The 20,069-nt window shown below is 45.1% G+C and overlaps 2 protein-coding genes across 13 annotated transcripts in view; both read right to left on the bottom strand.

Moving 5' to 3' along the window:
• UBXN4 (UBX domain protein 4) overlaps nt 1-4,216 on the bottom strand; it is a 29,942-nt gene extending 25,726 nt beyond the window's left edge. For both annotated transcript variants that reach the window (XM_006117050.5, XM_006117051.5), the window contains exon 1: nt 4,066-4,216. In XM_006117050.5, the coding sequence (XP_006117112.2) occupies nt 4,066-4,147 (82 nt within the window). In that variant the 5' untranslated portion in view covers nt 4,148-4,216. The remainder of the gene's footprint in view (nt 1-4,065) is intronic.
• A 5,698-nt stretch (nt 4,217-9,914) lies between these two features.
• R3HDM1 (R3H domain containing 1) overlaps nt 9,915-20,069 on the bottom strand; it is a 128,450-nt gene continuing 118,295 nt past the window's right edge. For all 11 annotated transcript variants that reach the window (XM_006117053.5, XM_075933297.2, XM_075933292.2 and 8 more), the window contains 2 exons: nt 14,070-14,154; nt 9,915-11,101 (listed from right to left, as the gene is read on the bottom strand). In XM_006117053.5, coding sequence (XP_006117115.3) covers nt 10,737-11,101; nt 14,070-14,154 — 450 coding nt within the window. In that variant the 3' untranslated portion in view covers nt 9,915-10,736. The remainder of the gene's footprint in view (nt 11,102-14,069; nt 14,155-20,069) is intronic.

Below are 20,069 nucleotides of genomic sequence, written 5' to 3'. Positions count from 1 at the left end.
TATCAGCAGAGGTGCTGAGACTGACCTCCCTTCCTCCAACAATCTCCCTCCTTTGGAACTGGTCAGGTCCCAGGGAGGTTCAACCTGGAGTTTGGGACCCACAATACTGTTTTCTTTTGCAATAAGGACTATTTATGTAAGTTTGACTGTTAGTTGGCTCTCCATTACACAAATATATTATCCAACGACCATAAGAAAACTCAAGGTTTCTTTTACATTTCTCACATATTATTCTATTAAATAGTTATTACTATTTGCTTTTTTAATGATGGCTAGAACACCATTCCTTTCATCAGGCATTGCACCTTAAGCTGGTGGTTCCCAACTTTTTTTTAATGCTGCAGACCAGCAAACTCTCTCACAAATGTTTGATGGACTGACAACATTTCACTTGCATATTCATTATGTAAACAACAAATATGCAAATAAAATGTTACCAGTCCACCTAATCCCAACCCAGCCTCTTGTTCCCCAGTGCCTAACACCCTTTGATGCCCATTCCTTTGCCCCAAGCCCTTTGACCCTTAACCTCTTCACTGCAAGCTTTTTCAATATAGGACATACTATTATCCTATTAGATACCTAAACATACCCAAATCCTTGCTTAATATTAGCTTTTCCATGTAAGTAATTACTGCAATTGCAACAGCAATGTTGTGAGATCATGTGAGAAGTTGTCCACAATTTAATCTCTATGATTCAAAAAATGGAAAAGTGGATTGCCTATTTACATAAGTCATATCTCATGCCACTTAGTTTAAAACCTAAGACCACCACTGAAGGGGGATATCCATCTTTTATCTTTAAAATATATAGCCCTTTCCTCTTTCAGGGTTGAAGTTCATCTAATGTTTCTTACTATAGTAAAGTTTTGAAACAAAAAAGCTGAAATGATTAAGTATACAAATGCATATGAGCATCAAAAGATCCAAAACATGAGTTTAAAAAGTTATAAATGTTGCACACTATTTAGTAGAATTATCGACTGAAATAACTATCTTGGGACACTAGCTCCTCATGCTGTCAGAGAGCTCGTAGGTTTCTAAGATGGGAAAAGTGTTACTTTAATACTTCTAGCAGATGATTACAGTATTTATATAGTCTCAATAGAGAACACTGACTTTTTCAGCTTTTTTGGGATAAATATAGTTATCTACAATGAGAAAGGATGGCTGCATTTTCCACAAATTGCAATGACAGTAGAAAACAGAACCATTCCAGACAACAGAGAAGCCTTTATCTTTTACAAAATCAAACACCCTCTTGGTGCTAAATAAGCTTTTCCATAATCAGTATCAGCTGTCAGAGCTCAAATCTCATAGAGGCAGCAGCGTAGCATGGCAGCAGCCTCTGTCCCAAAGTGGGGGAGGGAGGAAGGATTTGAGCTCCCAGACCCGGAGTGAGCCGGAACTGAGCTGGGTGCCTGCCCCGCCTGGCTCCTAATACACTTTAAATGCAGAGCCACAGCGGGGGTAGGTTCTGGACTGGGCGCAAGCCAGGACTGAGCCAGGCTGCTGGCCAGCTTGCTAAAAAATTTACTGGTAAGGAAGTGGGAATGGGGGAATGTGTGTAGTCTACAGCATAACCTATAAGCTTTTGCTTATTGGTTAATTGACTACACTATTACCTCCCTACCCACTACACTTGTAAAGTATGCTGTTGAATGAAAAGTGTCAGATAGCAATTCAGTTATTGCACCTTTGAAACAATGTAGTGAAAGCCATACTGAAATGCACACATTAGGATTAAGATTATTATAAGAACCTGTTAACATTGCAATAATATTTTGTTTTGAATTTATTGCATTTTAAAAGAAAGGCAGTTCAATAGGTATTTTACAAAAGGCACCTAACATTATTTTGATGTTTAAAACCTTATAACCAGACAAATAGATTTTCTTCAGGCTTGTACCTTTTAAAACCACCACCTGCAAAGCAGGAAAAACACATGCAAAGTTTCATTTTAAGTGGTACTTTTTCCAAAAATAATTAGTCTTTAAAAATATGAGCTTATAAACAAAAATGCCCTCTCAATCACACGTATAGTCTGGCAAGAATGCTGTGAAGCCTGATGTGGACAGCACACAGAATGGTATCTGTTCAGGTTTTCCATCAAATAAAGGATTAGTCTTAAGAGGAATCAATTCCAGCAAAAAGTGAAGCAGAAAGCTTTGTATCTCTGTAAGTTAGCAACCTACGAGCTACTAAAGAATCAACTTTTGGTATTAGTTATACTGCCGCTTCTGTACGGTCGTCAGTCAGCAAGCAGTTAAGGCCACTAAATTAACTTTTTAGTTCCCACAAATACATGCTTCCCAGGTTGGGACACTAACATTGCAAAAAACAAGGTGGTAAAATGGGGCAAAAGAGACCCCTGCATAAAGGGGCAAGCACTTGCAACAACTGTGGATGGCACTGCAAAAACAGAGGCAGGAGACTGCCCTGGGGGGGTACAGAGAACTACATGCTGGTATAGCTAAATAGTTGACAGTTGTATAGGGACTCAGGGATACCAAGAAGCAGGATAGGAGTGGAATGTCGCACTACAGAGGCTGTATGGTGGCATAGAGACTCTTAAGATGCTAGAGAGCCTATAACAGAATGGACCATTATAGGAAATGTGGGAACTCTATAGGGCAGAGGGGGCTATATAGGAGCATGAGGTGTAGGAAGTCTAGAAACTGCATGACATAGTACAGAAGGGTATATAAAGGCAGTACCGGAAACTAGAGTGTCAGGGGGTTGTATCTGGGCCAACAAGATCAAGCTACAGTATTGTATGCTTGCAGCCTGCCTGGGACAGCACAGGGGGTGGAACAGAGAACTGAAGGGATAGGTGAAAATATGGAGACTAGAGGCTACCTAGGGCAGCACAGGAGGTGGTATGGGGAGTTCAGATGATGGTACAGAGGGTGTGGGGCCTACAAGGGGCAGCACAGCAAGTAGTAAAGACAACTACCAGGTCAGGCCACAATATAGTAGGCATAAGGTCTACCTGGAGCAGTACAGGAAGTAGTATAAGACAGTGGTTTTCAAACCCCCACCCCATTTTACGATGCCTAAAACATTTCAAATGGAAATGTGGGCCCTGGAAATCCTAGATCTGCATTTCACAAATATGGTCACCAGGGTTTTTCTTGGAGCCACAGCCTCTTTCAGCTGTGATTGGGGCATGGAGGGAGGACAAAGCAGCATCCCCTCCCCTTCCCTGTTTTTTCCGGATGCATCACTCTAGTTTTGACTGTTGGGACTGCAGATGGTGTTTGGCCTTGCTGCCCTCTCAGAGATAGCTGGGCACAACCTTGGAGGAATAGGCAGCAGGTGCATTCTCCACCTTCCCACCAGTGTTGAGGCTCACAGTTTAGCCCTGGGGCAATAGGCTCTGGCTGTGCAGCTTCAGGTTTTGTCTCCACCTCCCAGCCACAAGGTTTCGGGCTCTGGCTCCCACTGTCTTCCCCCCAACACTCTTATCCATTGCCACTGCCTCCTGCTGCCTAACCTGAGCCCCATATGGGGCTTAATCTATCCCGAGGCTTACCGTGGTTTATTAAATCCGCTACGAAATCTGGTACTTTGTATCTCTGCTTACTGCCAGCTAGCAAGTAAACAATTGCTATGATGTGGACATGTGAATGTGCAGATTTGTTTTCCCTGAAGCCAACTAAGTGTTTTAGGAAAAAGCGTGAGAGCAGCCACCATACAGTTTGTTCTGAGAACCCCGGACCGCCACAGTCTGGACCCTCCGGGTTTCACAGACCAGAGGCTGAAAACCACTGTCCTATGGTACCAGCCCTTTGTGCCCCTTCAGCTGTACGTGCGGGTCCCCAGGAGGCTCTCCGGTTGATCCCGGGGTACAGGGCTCGGGGCGCGCCAGGGGCACGAAGGTAGCACAGGGCGCTACGGGCTCAGCGCAGGCGGCTCTCCAAGGGCAGTGCAGCGGGGCGGCCCAACGACTCTCCGCGGGCGGCCCCGGCGCTGGCAGCACAGGGGCTGCCCTAGGGCAGCGTCCGGCAGCCCCGGCGGGGGCGGAAGGGCCCCGCTCCCCCAGGCCCGCGCCGGGCCGTACCTGACACGAACACCACGAAGACCGAGCTCTGTCGCTTGGCGGCGGCGATGGCGGCCGGGATGGAGCCGCGGAACCACAGCATGGTGCCCCCCGGAGCCCGCTTCCTGGCCCACTACCCCTGGCCGCCCACCGTCGCGCGGCGCATGCGCCACTGAACCTGTAGCCTCGCAGCGGAACGGTGACTAACCGCTCCCGACTCTCCCCTCAGGACGCATGCGCCGCTCCTCGGGGCGGGCGGTGGGAGGGTAAAAGCTGGCGGCGGTTTCCCCCTCGCACATTCCTCTCGCCTCCCTCAGCGGGGAGTGACACCACAGCGCGGGAGGCAGGAGCCGGCGGAAGTTAGGGAGGCAAGGGGGGGCGCTGGGGCGCACCGCGGGGCTAGTCAGGTTGCGGCTGGGCGCCTAAGGGCAGCTCCGTTGTCGGGGGGGAAACTGTCCTTTCCGGTCGCGCGGGGGAGGCGGTAGCGGTACCAGCCCCTCCCCCAGCCGTCCCTCCCAGTCTGCTGAGGGGGCGGGGCCTTTCAGGCGGCGCCCAGCGGCCACAGGGGAAACTGCAGCGGGCCGCCTGCAGGGGGGCGGTGTTGTCGGGTGAGCGTGTCAGACCCCCCCTCCCCCAACAAGCTCCTCAGCGAGCGGGCTGCGCGTGAGGAGACGGGGCGCGGTGCAGCGCGTGACAGTAGGGCCGGTTTCGCTGCTCCTGGCGGGGCTGGGTGTTGACTGGTGCCGCAGCTGTCAGCGGGGGGCAGGGCGGCGCTGGAGTCGAAGCTGCCGAAAGGTTACACAAGACGCAGGCGGAGGAAAAAGTTCCCAGGCGGCGGGGGCGGCAGAAACGCGTTACGGGTCTGCGTGTGGCAGCGGGCTGCTCCACACGTGGCCCGTTCCGTGGATGAGCGCTTGCAGGCCTGGCTAGCACTGCTCCTGAGAAGGGCTGTCCGAGGGGTGGCAATCGGGTAGATGCTGCTGTTAGGAATAGCAGCAGCACTGACTTAAATGGGGCATGTGGGGTGTGTAATCTTGCCTTAACCTTCGGGTTCATGGCTGGCTGTGTGAAAGAAGCTATTTGCATATATAGGCAACCCTCAGCATGTGCGGTGAGTATCATTGTGGGCCCCGGGGCTTCCAAAGTTGAGTAGACCTGATGTAGCAGGTGCTCTAGTGCCGTGGTTGGCAAGCACTTTCATTTGTGGACATGCGAACACTTGGAAATCATAGATTCCCCAGGGGTCAGCAATCACAGGTTGACAACTACTTTCCCCATCATTAAAACTCGACTGACCTGACCTATACCACGCAGCCTTCTATGAGAATGTATTTAGGCAACTTTAGACCAATTTTAAAGCACATACTGTTACTGGCAGCAACCCACAGCTTTTCTAGTATAGCTCTCAGGCGTCCAGCACTAGTCTCATCTGACATTCAAACTGCAGAGCTAGAACAATTTGTTACAGTTTATGTCCTCAGAAGCACAAAGCTTAAATGTGGAAGACCATCATTGCCAGAACAAATAATAAAAGGCAAAAATCAATTAAAACATGTTGGTCTTCTGGGATCAAACTGAACACTTCTATGCTTTTCATATTTCTTACAGCAAAGCCAAGGAACTTTAGTAATCAAATATAGCCAGAAATATCAAGGAGTTACAAGAAGGTTCAAAATAAGCCATCACCTCTCCATAATAAATCACAAAACTACAAACTAAGACTAGAATTCAGCTCTTATAATTCTAAACAGAGCTCTACAGCTTGAACAAAAAGAAGGTCCCTATTAACTATAGAAGGAACAGTATAATTTTGCTAATTTTCAAGTCAGCAGCAGATGGTAATATTCACACAAACATAGATCAAAATTTTCAAAACTGACTAGCCATTTAGTGTGTCAAAATGAGAACTAAAACAGCTGGATTTTCAGACTGATGAAAATCAGACCATTTAAAAATGCTTCAAAAGCAGGTCACTCAAAAATCAACAGTCAACAATCTCTAGTCACTTTGAAAATCTGGATAATAATGCCTGATCTTACCCGACTGAAATCAATGGCAAAAGCCTCCCATTGATCTCAGACAGATTATGCCAATATTGGAATTATGATTATTTATACTTATTATTACAATACTAATTTAACTTGTGTTCAATCCAAATGCTGAATAGTATGTATACAATTGCTGTAAAAAAGCCTAATAATCAATTTACAGCATCCAAATAATAACAAAACTTTTATAAATGTTTCTCAATATGCTCTCAAATGGGCTAAACCCAGCAGGGTGCGTCTAGACTGGCAAGATTTTGTGCAAAAGCAGCTGCTTTGGCGCAAAAACTTGCCAGGTATCTACATTGGCCGCTTGAATTTGCACAAGAGCACTGACTTTGTAATGTACAAAATCAGTGCTTCTTGCATAAATACTTCCACGCTCCCGCTCAGGGATAAGCCCTCTTGCGCAAGAATACTTGCACAAGAGGGCCAGTGTAGACAGACACCTTAATTTTTTGCACAAGGAAGCCCGATGGCTAAAATAGCCATCAGAGATTTCTTGCGCAAAAGCACGTCTAGATTGGCACAGATGCTTTGCGCAAATACTTTTGCAGAAATACTTTTAACAGAAAAACTTTTCCGTTAAAAGTATTTCCGCAAAATCATGCCAGTCTAGACATAGCCAGCAGAGTTTAGATCCAGTGTTTGGCTTCAACATGGTTAGGCAGGTATTTACAATGAATTGTTTAAGAATTTATTTGGCTACACATTTTAATAAGTGATATCATTGCTAATTATCAGTCCTTAACTAAGGCCATTTTACTGTACTTTGTGCCCAATTAGCCATGTTTTATTTCCATTTCTTCAGTCCAAATTTTAAATAATATAACACTGGTGAGTTGATTAAAATTGTAGTACCCCTCAAATTTTCTCTCATCTCATGCTGGTAACAGCCAGCATGGATTTATAAAGAACAAATCATGTCAGACCAATCTGATAATTTTCTTTGATAGGATATCAAGGCTTGTGGATAAGAGAGAAGCAGTAGCTGTGGTATACCTAGATTTTAGTAAGGCATTTGACATGGTGTCGCATGACCTTCTTATCAATAAACTAGGGAAATACAACTTAGATGGGGCTACTATAAGGTGGGGTGCATAACTAGCTGGATAACCGTTCTCAGAGAAGCAAAATGCAGGACAATGTAGCACTTTAAAGACTAACAAGATGGTTTATTAGATGATGAGCTTTCGTGGGCCAGACCCACTTCCTCAGATCAAATAGTGGAAGAAACCATCTTGTTTCTAATAAACCATCTTGTTAGTCTTTAAAGTGCTACATTGTCCTGCATTTTGCTTCAACTACCCCAGACTAAGACGGCTACATTTCTATCACCGTTCTCAGAGAGTAGTTATTAACGGTTCACAATAATGCTAGAAAGGCATTACGAGTGGGGTTCCACAGGGTCTGTTTTGGGACAGGTTCTGTTTAATATATTCATCAACAATTTAGATACTGGCATAAAGAGTATGCTTATTAAGTTTTGCTTAATTGTGAAGGATTTCCTTTAGATAGAACCAGCACATCAGCTTTAACTAAGCGAATTTGACAAAATTGTCACACAGAACGATTAACAGATTTAATCTAAAATAAAAATTTCAGACCAAGATGAATTTTAATTACATGTAATGAAAAAGTGATTTGACCAATTTTCTTCAAATTTTAGGTAAACATCCTTGATTTTAGGATGAAATGCAGTATTTTCTAGGCCAAACTGATTTTCTAAGCAAATATAATGGCTAACACTGGACTTTATAATGGAAATTAGCTGCAGTGATAATTATGAATAGAAACCATGTCTTGCACACAAGTCTACAACACAAAGGGAGAACAAAAACCTACAACTGAACAATTTCCCACAAGATTAATTATAGCAAACAACAGGCTGCTCAAAACAATCATATGGGAAATGTGGTGTTTTAAGGAACCGTTGAGTACAGAAACATAAAAGCTAACAATTAATTATTCCATCTGGGGAGGGACAAGAATATAGATCTGTTTGGTTTGTAGGTTGGGTGAATGAGCATCTCATTTTATACCTCAAGCTCAAATTAATTCTTCTTGGATAAAATTAAGTTCCCATGAGCACACCAGTGCCTAATCCATGCCTTGAAACTTAATTTGCAAGTCTCCATGGCTACGTCTAGACTGGCATGATTTTCCGGAAATGCTTTTAACGGAAAAGTTTTCCGTTAAAAGCATTTTCGGAACAGAGCATCTAGATTGGCATGGACACTTTTCCACAAAAGCACTTTTTGTGGAAAAGCGTCCATGCCAATCTAGATGCGCTTTTCTGCAAAAAAGCCCTGATCGCCATTTTCGCGATCGGGACTTTTTTGCGAAAAACAAATCTGAGCTGTCTACACTGGCCCTTTTACGCAAAAGGACTTTTGCCCGAACGGGAGCAGCATAGTATTTCCGCAAGAACACTGACAATCCTACATGAGATCGTCAGTGCTTTTGCGGAAATTCAAGCGGCCAGTGTAGACAGCTGGCAAGTTTTTCCGGCAGAGCTGCTGATTTTCCGGAAAAACTTGCCAGTCTAGACACAGCCCATAAGTCCAGTGATGCTGCTGAATCCCTGGAGACCAGCAGAATGCTACATCCCTCAGCATCTTGGAGAGCAGGGTGTTGACCTTCCTGCTTTGTGGAGCCTAGCCATAAATGACTGAGCATGCCAGCTGCTTTTCCTATGGCTTACTTCCTCTTTTAAATCTCCCTTCATAGAGGTGGGGAGTAAGTAGGGTTTGGATGTCTGGGCTCTAAAGAAATGTCAATCCCCTTCCCCCCCAAACACACACACACTTTCAGGGAAGCAGGTTAGATACAAGTTACTTGAATTTTATCTGGTCCTATTCTAAAGACCAATTTTTATTGCAGTGTGGGAAAACTCACCTGTCCCATTTGGCAACCACTTTGAGGCCCAAAGTAGAATCCTTAGATATGTCAGCACGATTTTCCACCTAAATCAGTCTGACCTTTTGTTGGTAGTCACAGTGTTAGCATAAAGGGGATGGGATTTACATTCTATTTGCTATTTTGTGTGTGTCTTGACACTGTCAGTTTATGTTTTAATTTGTGATTATAAAGTTTACGTGGAAATGCTGTGAGGCTTTGTCAGGCACATTCATTCAATAAAAAACACTACAGAGAAGCCATAGCTTTTTATAGACAAGGTTGTAACCAGCTTTCAGTTAACTAGACCAACTGTGTCCCCTGGCACCATTTCCCAAAGTCATAAAAAAAGTTCCCCTCTGCATCATGTTCATAAACCCATCATCATATCCTCGTTTAAATTTTCATGTAAAACCTTCCTCTTCTATGATTTACTTAATTCCATATTAAACAGTTGGTGACAGCAACACACACCTATATGCAAAAAGGGAAAAAACAGAGATTATTAAGTCTGCAATGCTTAAAGTTTTGCACCAAGTCTTAAAATCGAGCACATCACAGACAGGAGAATAGATTTTGTCAAAATGTAATTTTTTGGGGGGTCTGGCTCTCATTCGGCAAGTTGTATGCTAAGTTCCGCTAAAGTCTGTTCCCTAGATATGAGGAAAACTTGCAAAATGGCATAATATGGATTCACTTAAGTTTCAAACAGTTTTACAGTTTAAACAAATGCACTGGAAAAAGTTTGTATTTGTAAACATTTATTTTCTTGAACTGAAAAAAGGCTTGCATCAGCACACATTGTACAGCCTTGCAAATTACACAGAAATTGAAAAAAGTTTCGTTTGTATGTGCAATGAAACTTCTGATATCCAGTGATCCTTTGCAAATGATGAAAACATATTTAAATTACTCAAGAAGGGTCCGGCACTTAATTAACACAATTATCTTAGAGTGCAAAGAAAGAAAAAGATTTATACTGGTGGAAAACACAAAGTGCAAACATTTTATCATTTGGGAAGATACATTAATGTCTTCACTCTTAAACTGGCTTCAATGAACATTCTTTGTAGTTTAGACATTTTTATATTCCCCTTTAATACTTATGCTAACCTGTTTGATGAGAAATGAGTTCAAGAATATATAATTTATTTGTAATTATCTTTCACACTGAGTGAATCTTGAAAGGACTGTGTAAGACATTTACAAGTTACTGTAATTGCTTTATTTGAAAAAGAAACACAGGGAAGAGAAATATGGTAACTGGAGACTTTTTGTAATTTCTTAATAGTTATTCTTTCTCCCTTCAACCCACTCCACCCTACCCCATGCCCTCTTCCCTAAAACGTATAGCTGTGTGCTGACTGTGAAAAGGGATTACAAAATACGGATTTGAATATGGGTATTCATTATGAACAAAAGTTTGCTGTACAATAGAGCTTTGGATCTGATACAAGAATTCAGGAATATAAAACAAAACTGTTATAAAAGGGGCATTTTAACAGCATTCTTCATAGAAAGCTGCCTCTATATCTTGTCCAAATGGATTCTTACTTTTGTCTGGGTTTAACTGTATATCTATTTTTCTTCTTCTTGTTGATCACTGGGTTATTCCTCAAAGATTATTATGTCATGTGAGAACACATCCCAGGAGTCTCTATGAAGAGAACAGAAACCCCGTAACATCAAGCCAATCAAGTAGAGAAGGACATGGAATTAATAAAGGCTGAATGTCCAATAATGTAGTTGTTACTGAGAACTAGCCCTTTCCAGAATATGAAACTCATAGTGCTTCTTGCTTGTTCTCAGCCTGAATTTGTTAACTGAGTTACTTTGTTTCTTCAGTGCATTTTGGGCTGCTGACATTGTAGGGAACGTAGCTAGAACTGTGTATGTGGAGGCCAAGTCACTAGGTTTGGAGGGTTCAATGTTCACATTATTATCTCCACTGCCACAATAACGGTGTTGGTGCTGCTGTTGTGTCTGTAGACACTGGGGATTCCTTAGCCACCGAATCTTGGCACCAACTTTAAAGAGTTCTCCAAATAGTTTTTCAGCTTCCATACGAGTTATTCCTTCTGGCAATTCAGTAATTTCTAAGACTTTTCCAGCAACTGAAACAAGAAATATGTAGAATTAAAATGTACACTTAACAAGGATTACAATCTTCTGTAATATGGTGAAGTTATGTGAAATTAACTTAATTCAAACAAACAAACATACATTCTGCTTCTACTATTTTAAAAAAGTCTTTGTGGCACTGAACATCAAAATGACTAATGTTCTAAGTGTGGTCAACTTGAGTTAAGTGTGCAGGCTAAAAGGTAGTACAAGGTGCTAAATAATTAATAAGCATTTGTCTTAGATGAACATTTAATTTGCAGCAAGCTGGGATCTGAATCTACTTCACTCTGCTGTCTGGGGGAACCTTGCTGATGCATATCCTGCCATTTCACAGTTGGCTAGATCAAAGCACAGCAACTGTTTCTGTACATCAGCAGGCTGCCTAAAGACAGTTAGTGCATCGTAGATTCACACTCCAGCATGCTGCTGACTAAATGTTCATGTAGACAAGTCTGTATCCTAGTTCTGCAGCAGAGCTGAGGACTTAAGACTAACACTTGGCTGATCTATTAATGGGAAAAAATGGTTGCAGTAAAAATGTTGCATAGTCATTTCATTCACAGCACTGTAACACAGGAAAACACAGCTTTGGTTATTTGCTCTCGTGGTGGTGACTTCCTAAGGAAAGCAAGGAAAGAAGCCTACTCCTTTCTGCTGATCTACAAACAGAAATGGGGGTAACACACAAAACATAATTCTTTGCCATTAAAATAAAAACATTCATCTGAGGATTTCAAAACTATTCACAAAACTTAAGCCTTACAGCATATTTACTCAACTTTGGAACCCCCAATGATACTCACAGCACATGCCGAGGGCCGCAACTTAAGTGTGGTTGCATACACATGCAAATATGTATGCGAATAGCTTATTTCACACTGACTACAAAGCACTTCCCACAATGCCCCGGCGCTCCTGCACTTCCCCCCCTGGGGGCCAGAAATGCTGAAAACCAGTACCGGTCTGTTCTAGCCAGCCTGTCCACTTGCATCTTTCAGTGCTCACCCTGCCTGTGAGATGCCTCACCGTTGTGAAGAGTGTTCCCAATAGAGGCCATGTTCCAAGGATCTGACCCACGGGCTGTGTGTTGAGCCCCGCGTAAACCCAAACTGCACCGTGGGCCGCGTGCTGATTAGCCTTGTCTTACAGCATCCATTTCACATACAGGGCGTCCCTGCTTTACGTCCAAGATACATTCAAAGCAGGGAATTTTTTTTCCCCACGGCTGACTTCCATTTGTGCGAATTGTGTGTGTTTTTTTTTAAAACCTGACAGAAGAACAGGGAATGGAAGAATTTAAAACGGAACCATCGTATACTGGGGCAGCTTATAGCAGGGACACTCTGTATAGCTAAACTGAGGAGCTTAAATGATTTGTCCAAGGTGTCACATCAGAATTAGTTCTACACATGTTGTCAAAGAGCAAATAATGCTAATCAGGAGGAAGGTGTTAGTTTCTCTCTAGTGCAACTGGCTTTTGTCTAGTCAAAATAAACTCTCCTCCAAATCTATGAGGACTCAGTTGGCAAGCCAACAAGGAAATGGATTTTGAACAGCTCACAAAACACAGTCCTAACATTCTGGCCATGCCCTGCCCCATTTATTGGGTAGCAACTGTTGCCTATGGTCCACACAGTGAAGAAAGGTGTTTCATTCATCACATCTATCGGCTACAAAAGCCTTATGTTCTGATTTATGTCAGAAAAAAATGTGTAAATCAGGAAATTTAGTTCATGTGTTACAGTCATAGTTCTGGTAAACTAAGGGCAGCTACAGAAAAATATTGTATTGAACTTTATGTAATTTTAAAATATTTTGGTGTTAACTTTTACATTATATAATTTGATTTACTGTGTCTCTCTTGGTTTTCTTTTCCTTTTATCTTTTCTCTGCTGTTCTCTGTTGATCTACTCTTTACTCTGGTTCTCTTGTTCTCTATTTTCTTTTGTTTCTTCTTTCCCTACATACCCATTTTTTCCCTGTGTTTGCTGTCTCCCTCTTGGTCCAGTTCATTCTTACCTTCCTGGGATTCACACTTCACCTTCTTTTCCTTTTGTACCAAACTGCACACTTCCTTCCTTTTGGTACTTCTGTAGCTGCTGCAAGTCTCACATACAAAGCTATCACACAGACATCCGTTTTTCCGCAAACCTTTCAGACAACTCCCTGTGCTTCCAAACAAACCCATATTCATCAACATTGCTGCATTCCCTACAGACATCTTCCATACAACCACATCTTCAAGTGATCCCATATAACCAACTCCTATAGATCCCACTGATGTGCCACAATATACACACTATGTTGTTTTATCCTCTTCTTACAGATATTTTCCAGCCATTACACCCTTACAGAGAGCCTTTGTCACTGTTGAAATCCTTATGACCACTGCTGGGATCCCTCTGACTGCCCTATATAGACCCATAGCACCAACATGGGATATTTTTCTGTATCCCATGTGTAGACACACATTAATATTCAGTCGTCTGTAACTCATCCAATTCTGCATCAGATGTCAGCCAGACCCATTCCCCTACTCAGGTATGAATAATGCAATAAATAAATTAGAATAATGCAGTTCTCACTGCTTCAGTTTTTGATTCAATAGTTCTCTTAGGGCACATCTACACAGCAGGGCTAAAGTCAGAATAAGCTATGCAACTTAAGCTGTGCAATTGACATAGCTCAAGTTGAAATAGCTTATTTCTGCTTTTGGCGCGTCTACACAGCAGGAAATCGAAGGAAGAAAGAGCACTCTTCCTTCAGTTTCCCTTACTCCTTGTGAAATGAGGGTTACAATGAGTCTGAGTAAGAAGTTCTCCAGCTTGACATTATTTTAAAATAAAGGCTTGTAGTGTAGATACACACTATGTTATTTTGGAATATCTTTAGTTATTCTGAAATAATACTGCTGTGTAGATGTACCCTCAGAGTGCAGCATCACCAACAATTACATACCTGATTCTCCTGCACCAAGATCTGCTGAAGCGGCCTTCTTAGCTGGTTTCCTTCCTCTGTTTCCATGTCTGTTTGCAGGTTGACACTGAGCTCAAACAAACATGATATGGTTACAACTTACAAGGATTACATTTCTATGATTACATTTGTAGTATTACAAGCTACAAAGAAGGGTTGCAAGTGATGAATAATTGTCCACAAGCACTGTAAATAGATGCTACACCAGGATAGTACAGAAGAAGGCCAGATTTCTGGGTCCAGTGTTATTCCTAGGGCCTTGCACTATTACACAAACACATGTTCAGTCTCTGGTATGAGGGCATATAGGAGGGAAAAGTGACAATAGCTGGTTAGCCAATACATATACAGGCAGTCCCCGGGTTACGTACAAGATAGGGACTGTAGGTTTGTTCTTAAGTTGAATTTGTATGTAAGTCGGAACTGGCACATATTGTAGGGGAAACTCTAGCCAAACATTTCTCCAGAGCTCAGTTTTATTCTCCCACACCTCACTTCCCTCAGTCCTTTATTTTCAAGCTGAGGTGTCTGCTGAGAAAAGCCACTCTGCATCTCTCTGGTCTGCTGGGGGGAAGCAGCTAGTGCGGGGTTGCCTCACCCCGTTTGTAAGTAGGGATCCGATGTAAGTCGGATCCATGTAACCCGGGGACTGCCTGTATGTTAGGTGTAGTATACACCACAACAACAGGTATTAAAACCATTCATGTGATACAGTATAGTGACAGTGTTGAATAAGCTCACCGTTTGGGGCGCCTGGAAAAATAGATACCCCTCTCATTCCCCCAACCTGCTCTGCCTACCCAGCACTCTACCCAGGGCCCAAGGGCTTGCACTGTTCTGGCCGCCTGACATTTCTGCTAGGGAGCGGGGTGGGGGCATTGGAGCACCAGGTAGGTTGGCGGAGCAAGCCCCCACACTCTGACCCCATTTCTGCATCAGAAACACAGGAGAGATGGAGGGAGGGACTGCAAGTGGAAGGAGTGGGGAAGGATTTCCACTTCCTCTGGCTAAGGGCCCAACAAAACCCTAACCTTTATACAGTGGATATAAATTGGGTAGTCATGATAAATCATATTATGCTTATTCTTGCTCTCTCATGCTAACTATTCAGACAAGACCTTATAATAGTGGAAGTCAGCATCTGGCATAGGAAGATAGGGAAAAGTACGGTTACTTAACCTTTGTAACTGTTGTTCTTCAAGATATGTTGCTCATGTCCATCTAACACATGTTTGCATGTACAGTTGTCAGAAGACTTCCCTAGCAGTATCTGTTGGGTCAGCTGTAGTGCCCCTTGTGGTTATGCCTCATGGTGTGGTATATGTAACCCTGTCAACACGACTCCTGCTTCAGTTATTTCTTGCCAGAACAACTCAACAGAGGAAAGGTGGGTGGGTCTTGAATGGACATGAGCAACACATTTTGAAGAACAACAACAGTTACAAAGGTAAGTAACAGTTCTTTCTTCTTCCAGTGATTGCTCATGTGCACTGCAACATGTGACTTATCAGCAGTTTGTAAGGAATCAGTGTTGGACCTCAACTCGTTGCTGAGTGCACTAGAGCTCTGCCAAATGCCGTATCATCCTGGGACTGTTGGATGAGGGTGTAACTAGTCTTGAAAGTGTGTACTGAGAAGCAAATAGACTCCCTGCAGATGCCTTGAATCGGAACTTGTGCCAGAAAGGCCACTGATGAGGCTTGTGCCCAAGTGGGGTGGGCTGTGACAGGCGGGGCTGGCACCTTGACCAAATCATAGCACAGCTTGATGCGCGTAGTGATCCAAGATGAAAGGCACTGTGACATAATCAGGAGGCCCTTCATGCATTCCGCAATGGAAATAAAAAGGGATGTTGACTGCTGGAATGGTTTAGTATGCTCCAGATATAAAGCAATGGCATGCCTGACTTCTAGGGAGTTCAGCACTCTTTTCCTGTCCATGGTATACAGCTTTGGGAAGAACACTAGGGCTACGTCTACATTGCAGCACTATTTCAGGATACCAGCTATCCCGCATCTTTTGAACACACTTGGTATTTTGAAATATAATGGGCATATTATTTTGACGTCCCTGTAAACCTCATTCCACGTGAAGTAAGGGACATTTCAGAATAGCGATTTATTTTGAAATAAGTGGTTTGTAGATGTGACGTAGTGGGGGTACTTGCTGGGCTGTGGTGACCCCTGCTGTCTGAAGCAAGACCCAGCAGGGAAAACCTCGCTAGGCAGAGGTAATGCCAAACTTGTTGAACCAGTGGCCAGACACCCCCCATGGAGAGGAACAAAGGAAGGTGGAATGCTGCCCTGACTGGGGGGGCAGGGCTGCAAGGGAATTTAGTTAGTTACTGTGGGAGAGCATGGAGGAGAGCCTAGGAGAAGGGGCTGGAGTTTAGGGGCCCAGTCTCCCCCATCTCAAGGGGGCCTGAGGCATCCTAGCCCAGCTCTGGGACCAGACTACATCTGTGCTGTGCTGTATCCTGGAGAGGCAATAAACTTCCTCTATTCCACCGGCTGGTGAAGTCTGTTTGTGCCATTTCGGGGTGCAGGAGACGGGGAACCCCCAACGCGCCGTCACAGTAGACAGCACCAAATTTTGAAATAAGCTGTATCAGAGGCAGCAAGGGTGGGGAGCAGGAGCTGGTGTGGAGGGAGCTGGTTTAAAAGCCAGCTCCCCCCAGCACTGTCTCCCCGGGGAGAGGGGAGGAGGTGACAGGGGAGGCAGAGGTGCTGGGTCCGCCACTGTGGCTCTGCCTTTGTAGGATACATCTAGACTACGTTCTTTTTTTGGAAGGAGAGATGCAAATTAGCACCAAATTTGCATATCTTTTTGTGATCGCTTTTTTGAAAGTGAAAGCCATTAGATGGGATTCTTTAAACCCCTCCCCCCCGTCTAAACTGCTTTCACTTTAGATGAAAATGCTTCCAAAGAAGTGTTTGGAAGAAGATATGCAAATTAGTGCCAAATTTGCATATCTGCTTTCGAAACAAGAACGTAGTCTAGATGTACCCAGAATGTAGCAAGAGCCAGGCGACTCTTAAAATACAAAGTCGCAGCAGTCCCAGAGCCAGCGCAAGCCAAGACTGCTCAGTCCCAGCTTGTGCCACCCCTGGGAGCTAACCTCACTGCGGCTCCGCATTTGGAGCCGGCTGCTTGCGCACCCAGCTCCTCTTACATTTAAGTTGCAGAGCCATAGCAGTAGTAGTGAGCGCCCCCCTTATCAACTAATTGAGTACTTGATGGAAATTCCATTGACTACTCGATTAGCTAATTAACTTAAAATCCTTACAGTCACAGGAACCATCGGCGTCCTGTTACCCCTCCCGGCCTGTGCCTCTGTCTCCAGAAGGGAGTCTGGCTTCGAAGCTGCTGTTTATAGTGCTACTGAGGCAGACCTAGAAGATGGGCCCTGCCCATGGCCCTGGTGGTATGCCTATGGAATCCAGGAGCGATGCCTGGAACAAGAGTGGTATCTAGAGTTGCGGGACACAAAGGACTCAGCTTGTAAGCTTGATGTGTAATCTGCCATGGACCACAGGGGAGCGGAGCCCAACAGTGCTGGTGTATGGTGCTGTGACGAACTCCCATGTCATCTCATGGAAACTGGCTTGCCACAGTGTCTCCATGCTGGCAGCACAGAGAAGGGGCCTGGTGCTGAGGGGGCCAGCGAAGCCAAAGTAGGGTTCACGTACAGCACTATAGGAAGAGTCACTGACACCAGCAGGAAGGTGTTCTGCTGCACCCCAGTCATTAATGTAGCAGGAGCTGTCTGTGGTACTAAGGCCAGACCTGGAGGTGACTCCAGAGGTGATGCCACTATTGGTAGTGGTGCCATGGACAGTTGCATCAGCAGTTGGTGAGGCTTCTTATACATTGTTGATGTTGGCGTCAAACTCAATGAGGTCCTGAGTGGACTCAAAGATGTTAGGCATGGAGGGCAAGTCCAGGTCTTCCTCTACCGCCTCGGGCTCTGAAGAGTCAACTGACACTGGACTCGATCGCTCCGCCCTGGGTGCCACAGTCAATGGTGCTGGGGCTGAGGTGCCCCACTTGGACAGGTTAGCACCATGCAGGCAGCCTCTGGGCCTTTATTAGGCTTCCTGGAAGGAGAGTGTCCTCGGTTGGTCCTTTTCTTTTCTTAAGACACTTGCAAATGGGAGCGGTGCCATGCCGAGGAGCTAACCTTATGCACAGGTGATTGGTGCTGATAGACCCAGCACTCCTCCGGTCTCGGTGCCAAAGTGTCCCGCACTGAGGCTAGCACACTACACATCAACAGAGATGAATTGCACCATGGGGCAAAGTGCTGACTCCATCAGCAACAACTTAAATTTCTGGTCTCTCGCATGTTTAGCATGGGGCTTGAAACCCTTGCAGATGTTACACTTGTCTTGAAGATGATATTCTCCAAGACACTACAGACATTTAGCATGTGGGTCACCTGTAGACATACTTTCCTGCAAGTAACACATTGTATAAAACAGTGGTCTCCAACCTTTTTACACCCAGCATATGATAGGCTCAGATCTAGGGTCTGGGGAAAGGGGGAGTGCAGGAGTGTTATGCTGTGGCCAGATGAGGGCTTGGCCCCAACTGGGGGTTTGTTGGCCAGGCTTCATTTTTAAATAAAATACTATGTCAAGCACAGGGGCTACGTCTAGACTGGCATGATTTTCCAGAAATGCTTTTAACGGAAAAGTTTTCCGTTAAAAGCATTTTCGGAAAAGAGCATCTAGATTGGCATGGATGCTTTTCCGCAAAAGCACTTTTTGCAGAAAAGCATCCGTGGCCAATCTAGACACGCGTTTCCGCAAAAAAGCCCCGATTGCCATTTTCGCGATTGGGGCTTTTTTGCGCAAAACAAATCTGAGCTGTCTACACTGGCCCTTTTGCGCAAAAGTTTTGCGCAAAAGGGACTTTTGCCTGAATGGGAGCAGCATAGTATTTCCGCAAAAAGCACTGATTTCTTACAGTAGGAAGTCAGTGCTTTTGCGGAAATTCAAGCAGCCAGTGTAGACAGCTGGCAAGTTTTTCTGGAAAAACTGGCCAGTTTAGACACAGCCAAAAAGTTTCTGCATTGTCTTTATTTCTGAGAAGGGCAGGGAACCTGTTTTGAGTCAGGGGTCACTGACCCACAGAAAAGTCAGTTGGGGCCACACAAGTGAGATGCAAAAAAACCCCCCAAAAAACCACACCATTCCTCCAAAACCCCCTAAGCCTCATTAATGTGGCCCCAACTGTGCTGGTGGGAGCAGGGGACATGGTACCGGGGAAGGGTGCAAGTGGGTGCTGGGGCAGGTGACAGGGTGCCAGTGGGGGCAGGGTTCTATGGCTGGGGTCAGGGGAGAGAGAACAGGGTGCTGGGAAGGCAGGGGACAGGGTTCTGTGGCAGGGGACAGTGTGCCAGTGGGGGCAGAGACTCCCCTGCCCCAGCCTCCTAGGATTCCCTCCACCCCCCAGAGGAGGGAAGCCCTGTCGCAGGCCTCCTCTGGGCCCGACTCCCCCCTCCCACGGAGCATGGAAGCACACACACGCGCCCCCTCAGGGCCGACCCTCCCTCTTGCGGATGAAGGAAGCCCCTGTTGTATGCCCCCTCTGGGCCTGACTCCCCCCTCCCAAGGAGAAGGGAAGCCAGCGCACGTGTGCCCTCGGGGCCAACCTTTCCACCTGCGGAGGAAGGAAGCCCCATCACGCACCTCCCGCTCCCCCCTGGACTCCTTCCCCATCCCCCACAGAGGAGGGACGTTCCGGGTGCATGCCTCCTCTGGGGACTCCTAACCCCTCTCTCCACTCCCCTGGAGGGAAGCCCCAGCACGCGCCTCCCACTGGGACTCCTCCCACCGCGCAACAAGTCCCCGGCGTGCCGCAGACCTGGAGGAGGGGACCAGGCAGCACACTTCTGGAAACCCCAGAAGTGGCGCACAGCTGCCGGACTTCCGTCCACTCCGTGGGAAGCTGGCACTACCTCCATTGTCACTGGAGGTA

Source organism: Pelodiscus sinensis, chromosome 7 (assembly GCF_052426305.1).
Source record: "Pelodiscus sinensis isolate ZL-2025 chromosome 7, ASM5242630v1, whole genome shotgun sequence".
Taxonomy (NCBI): domain Eukaryota; kingdom Metazoa; phylum Chordata; order Testudines; family Trionychidae; genus Pelodiscus; species Pelodiscus sinensis.
This window is presented reverse-complemented; position numbering and strand designations above follow the sequence as displayed.